The 6,018-nt window shown below is 47.1% G+C and overlaps 1 protein-coding gene across 1 annotated transcript; it reads right to left on the reverse strand.

Annotated features, from left to right (window-relative positions):
* Positions 1–1,485: 1,485 nt before the first annotated feature.
* On the reverse strand, positions 1,486–3,677 carry LOC147465798 (uncharacterized). The gene has a single exon (XM_086522014.1). It carries the CDS (start codon positions 3,047–3,049, stop codon positions 1,661–1,663), a length of 1,389 nt encoding a protein of 462 aa, XP_086378140.1. The 5' UTR covers positions 3,050–3,677; the 3' UTR covers positions 1,486–1,660.
* Positions 3,678–6,018: the final 2,341 nt, after the last annotated feature.

Raw genomic sequence — 6,018 nt, forward strand, 5'->3', positions numbered from 1 at the left:
TCAAACTCACACCCGCGGTACTCTCATTGACCGAGCATTGGAGCTAGCGAGATCGAGACGCCCACGATTGAGAAGAGGAGCTTCACACTGACATCGACAAAGACTATAATAGAGGATGGATCTCAGGGGGTCACTTAATAATTATGTGACTATCACGTGAGTGCAACAAAAGGGGTTATTAAATCTCATGTTTTCTCACATTTTCACAAACAAGAGAGCACCATAAAATGGAATTGGAAAAAATTTACAAATTGAATAGGAAAAGGGTGTATTTTATTTGTCAAAAATTCACAGATAAGGGTTTTTGAAAATAGTCCTTGAACGCACGTGATATACACAATTCATACATAGTGACCCCCCGAAGGATGGATTCATCACCCATTGTATCGATGATCACACATACCCCACACAGTTCTAGCTGGTAACACTTCTAGATTCAATTTAATATCTCATTTTTGTAGTCAGACATGGTATCAGATTCACCAGTATGTAACAGATTGGTCTCATAGGTCATTTTGGCCTTTTAAAAACGTTAATATATCATATCATTTCTCTCTCTCTCTCTTCTCTCTCTCAAAATACATTTTATATAGCATCCTCTCTCTCTCTCTCTCTCCAACTCCAACATTTCATTCCCATGTGTGTGTGTGTGTGTGTGTGTGTGTGTGTGGCCATTGAAGAACCGGATAGATGGGGTGGGGGTCTGTGTGAGTTCGAGATGGGGTGGGGACCGCTTTAGACCAAATAGCGATGGCGTCAAGGTCTGTGTGAGGCGATGGCGCCGAGGGTCTCTGGAGATGATGGCATTGGGGGAGTGAAAGTGACTCCCGCAATTAAATTTGTGGATTTTTTTTGAAGTTTTTAGTGTCGCTCATATGACGCCTTCCAGGTCGTAAGACTCACAAGTGTCATGTGCGACACATTTAGCGACTCTTTTATTGTTTCTTGAGAAAATTATTAAGCGACGCCCGTAAATTTTTCAGGCGTCCCTAATTACAAAGTGCCCTGTAGTGGATCTATCAAAGGGGGTTGAACCCAAGACCTTGGACACAAGAGGAACTTGATCTATCAACTTTTGGCCCCTAGTTCATGTTGGAGTTCAACAGACAAAGATCAAAGCTGACGAGAGTTGCCCTAATTTGGGCCCTTGATGCCTCCTAAAGGGGAGTTCACGTTGGGGTTCGAGGTTCGGATGACAAAGATCAAAGTTGGCGAGAGTTGCCCTAATTTGGGCCCTTGATGCCTCGGGACCCCTGCCACATAGAAGATCAATGGCCATGCCGTGTTTGTCACTTTCTCCGAATGGAGATTCTTAAGTAGAGCATCTATCCTTCGAGGCTCGCTCGTATGCATCCTTCATTTTTGGAGAAACTACATGACATGCAATACGTTGGTTCTCGCTAGACGCAAACATAAACAATTCGAGTGAAACAACAAATTAATAAATATCTATACGTATACTTGCACATGAAATGGAATCCAAGCTCAACTCAAAACCTCTTTGCACAAAGAGAGAGGAAACTCCTCCCAAAGGCTTCATTGCCGAGGCCCTGTAGCCTGATTTAAATTAAAATTTTACAAGTGGGCTAATAAACTAATGCACCCATTATAAACTAGCCTGTCACAATTGTGACCAAAAAAGGTTTTTGCCTAATACAAATTATTGCATGAAGTGGTGTGGAGGGGCATTTGGGTTGGTGGAGACAGCCGCCCACGCGAGGACCTCTTGCGGAAGCTGGCAATTCAAGGGAGCGATCATGGGAGGGTTGAAGAGCGAGTGCATATTGCTCTCCGAATTAGTGGGTTGTTCGCGATGAATGTAAGAAGCAAGGGATGAAGAGCTTCCGTTGATGTTGATACTTTGAGTGGAAGGGGCGTTTATGTTGATGGTGGTAGGGGTGGCATTCATATTAAGGTTATTAACAATATGGTTAGAGGGAGGGGTAGGAAGGGTATTAATATTAAGGTTTGTAACGTTTTTGGGATTAGGGTGGTTAGTGGAGGGCGGGTTAGACGAAGCCATTAGTGGGCTATGGCTATGGCTATGGCTAGGCTGCATTGGGTGGTTCGACGGGGACGTGTTCATATTGAGGCTAGTGATACCGTGCGAATGGGCCATAAGGTTGGATTGATCATCCTCCTCGTTCGCCATCGGCAGCCGCTCATATGGCGCGCTCAGGAAAGACGCAGCAATTATCAGCACAGGACTCGCCGCCAACAGCTCCCCCACCACGCTCCCTCCCACCACTTGCCCCTGCGATCCTGCCAATGAAATGGTCAGCCCCCCCGGTATCACCGGCGATGGCAGGTAACACCCCGACAAAGACAGAATCTCAAATCGGCCGTGGAACGTCACTGTCGCCCCTTCCGCCAATGGCTGCCTTAGGGTTACGTTCGCTACCGTCCCGCTTCCGGTCAACAGGCATATGCCCCTCTGCCTCCTCCTTGCAAAATTGGCCAGACACTCCGCCACATCGCAACCACCGGCTACCTCCAGTATGTGCGGCCTCATGGCATCCTCGCTATCTTGTGTTATGATGAGCGGCGGCTTTGGTTTGTTTTTCGAGCCGGGCGGCCGGCCCCTTGGCCGCTTGCCCATGTGTAGCACCTCTCCATGTGAATCCCCTCCTCCCCCGCCCTTTTTGGCTTTCTTCTTGCTTCTCTGCCCACTGCTGCTTATCTCCTCTTCCTCGGAGCTCTGTGATTCATGTTGGCTGTTATACTGCTGCAACTGCTGCTCCTCGTGCTCCTGCAAAGCTTGCTGCAAATGCTCCTGCTCCTGCAGCGTCTGGTGTATATGAGCTGGATCTAGAGCTTGCTGGAGATGACGATTATGGAGCTGCAAGCGATGTTGATGATACTGCTGTTGAAGATGGTGATGGTGTTGATCGCTTTGCCCCACTTGTTGCTGATCATTGCTGCTGTAAGTACTCCGATGAGACTGAGAACTGTTAGGAAATTGGCTATGATGCTGCAGATGGGGGAAAGAGGAAGCTTGGAAGAGGTGGTGGACATGGTGGGGAGGGCTACCTTGATCAAGGCCGGCCATAAGAGTGTGGGAACACAAGCTAATTAAGAAAATGGGGTCAAATGGAGAAGTTTTAATTATGGCGGGGGTATAATAATTGATGAAAAGGCCATGACTTTTAGGGGAGTATTAAAATAAAATGGGGGGGGGGGGGGAGAGGCAAAAGGCTATGGGAAGGTGGTGTGCAGAGGGGAGGGGGGGGGGGGGGGGATGAGGAGAGCAGGGATTAAAAAATGGATGGTGAGCGGTCGGTCTGAGACGTTGAGGCCCGAGGGTGCCTGTGTGAAAGGGGAGAGGGGAGGCGTTGCAGGGGAGGGGACGGATGCTGCAGATCCAGAGAGGGCGTCTGAGAGGCTGCTGCTGTATCGTGCGTTTCTGATGACTGAAGTATGTGTGCAGTGTAGAGAGAGAAACGAAGGCCGTTGCTTCATGGAGAGAGAGAGAGAGAGAGAGAGAGAGAGAGAGAGAAGACGAAGTCAGTTGCGTCTCCTAGAATTAGTGACCTGAGTATCTGCATGTGCGCCTACTGCATGGCGTAGAGAGAGAGGGACAGAAAGAGAGAGAGGTCCGAGAGAGGAAGCTCAGAGTCCAGACTCTCAGCTACATCTCACACGGACATGACAGAGAGGAGGGAGGCGACAAAATTGAGGAAGAAGCGCGCGTGGGCAGAGAGAGGGGGGGGACACAGGGACCCGGACCCGTGAACTTTGAAGTGGGAGAGGGAGAGAGAGAGAGAGAGAGAGAGTGGGGGGAGGGGAGAGAGAATCAGTGCGTGACGCGTCGTCTGCGTGCGTATTGGGAGGTAGTTTGCAGGCCGTGCACTGTGCATGTAGACCCTAGAGAGAGAGAGTGTGTGCGTGACTGTGACTGTGTGTGTGCTGAGAGGAGAGGGTGAGAGAAGACTAGTATGGGTTACTGTGGAAGAGGGTCCACAGCGTAAGAGAGGGGGACTCGGGGAGAGCTGAGAGTGAGAGAGAGAGAGAGAGAGAGGCGGAATGGGCTGATTAATGGTGGTGGCCACTGGGCAGTGGGCAGGCCTCCACGGTGCATGCACATCGCACAGGTCCGCATCACACACTAAGGCGACATTCACACGGATAAGGTTACATTTCCACACTTAACCCCCCCCCTCAAGGCTCATCATCCCCATCCGCCATCCCTTTGTACACGCCCACACGCGCGCGCGCGCGCGCGACAGACACACATAAGGTAATGATGACCGCTAGTACCTAACGTAGTACCTTCCGCTACAAACAAACGCATGTCACATTTTTCCTTCCATGCCAACGCTTGACAGTTGACTAGATTTGCCTTCCCCCACCCTCCGTCCGTCCCTTTGCCTTTTCCCCCTTTCAAGTACACACACGTCAAGGGAAGCCATTACATTGCCCGATTGAGAGACCCTTCAACCCTCTGATGTGATGCACTCCATCGCATCAGGTTGTTCACATTTGGCACCTTCGTTCCCGCCTACTTCTGGTAACTCCCTGTGCTGTAAAAAAGCACACATGTGCTCACTGCACAACCTGCTTTCCCCAATTTTTGTGTGCATAGGCTAGGCTATATGTGATTCCACCTTTTCAGCGTCCACTTGCAGAACCTTAAAACTCTACCTTGCAAACGTTGACCGGACGTTATATTGTGGACTTGCTTCCTTAACTCATTCTCACCAAAGCTAAAGATACGTTCCACTATGAGGCAGTGAGGAAACTTGAAAGCGATCTAGAAATCTATTCCTTTCGTAAGCCAATGAGAGTAGTCCAAACAAAGATAACTTTAGTGTGAAGCCCACAACGCTGAGTGAACCACAGGTAACTTTAGTGTCAAGCGATTCACCTTCCATGTTGGTAGAAAAGATCTTGAGGCATTCCTGACACCGACAAAACTAAAATCGGAACGGTCCCCACCTCAGCTTTAACCCATGACATGCTCCTTGGTACCCGGGTTTTACTAGACCTCCTAAGATGACACTTATAACACACATTGTGGATCATTTTGTCCTCCTCTTGTGTCATGGGTCATCCTCCTAAAACTTTGAATATATCCTCCAAAAGTGGAAGTTGAACCTACTAGTACTATTGCACTTAATAACAATACTTAGAGGAAACAACTTAATTCTAATCAACCTTCCCATAGGCGTAATACCCACCAAATGCCAAAGGAATTCAAAAAAGAGAACATGTCACGACTGCGACAATAGTTGTATTTGTGGCTACGGTTTGGCATCTATTTTCATGGTAACAAATGAAGGTAAATTACTATTGTAAAACCCTCTACAATCAGCTTCAATTATTTTTCTTGCAGCATACTAGTAGGAATAGGTAACACGTGAAAAAGGAGTGAATAAGTAGAAAGATCTCACATGAGATTATGAATCACTAAAGTCAAAATGTTGACTACTAGTAGCAGTGAATGAAAATATGTGCCTCTTTGTAACTATGCACTCTCTTGCATCATTTCTATGTTTAATGCTGTTATAGAACTATGCACGAAACTCTCACACACTATCTTTCACACCCTTATCATAGGGCTAAAAACACACACACACACACACAGAGTTTCTTGTGGAGAGAGAGAAAGAGAGTGTGTTTATCCCTATGATAGAGTATATATATATATATATTATATAGCCCTTTGACACTAGGTTTGTCTTCTAGCCACTTAAGCGGCTTGAGCTACAATAGAGACTTGGCACCTCATCAGTGTTCGTGAAAAGTGTGCCTCAGCTTAGCCTTGAGCTGGTTGCAAAATCAAAGTAGCCGGTTGACGGGAGGGCAAGAAGGAGAAAATTTCGCTTAAAATACATGGAAAATATTGTAATTTATTGGCTAGTATTGTAAAATTTCCAGTTCAAATTTGTCTTGGAGGGATTTTTGAATGTTTGTGAAAATAATTTTCCCTGAACACTGCACCTCATTCTATCAAATTGACTCTAAGACTAACTATTTTCAAGAAACCATGAACATAAGGTACGATTGACATCCTCTTCC

The sequence above is a fragment of the Adiantum capillus-veneris genome, chromosome 1 (assembly GCF_014529385.1).
Source record: "Adiantum capillus-veneris isolate H3 chromosome 1, ASM1452938v2, whole genome shotgun sequence".
NCBI lineage: Eukaryota > Viridiplantae > Streptophyta > Polypodiopsida > Polypodiales > Pteridaceae > Adiantum > Adiantum capillus-veneris.

What these genes read in the sequence shown, in the direction of transcription:
- LOC147465798 (XM_086522014.1), bottom strand. Translation starts at nt 3,049, where the DNA reads ATGGCCGGCCTTGATCAAGGTAGCCCTCCCCACCATGTCCACCACCTC.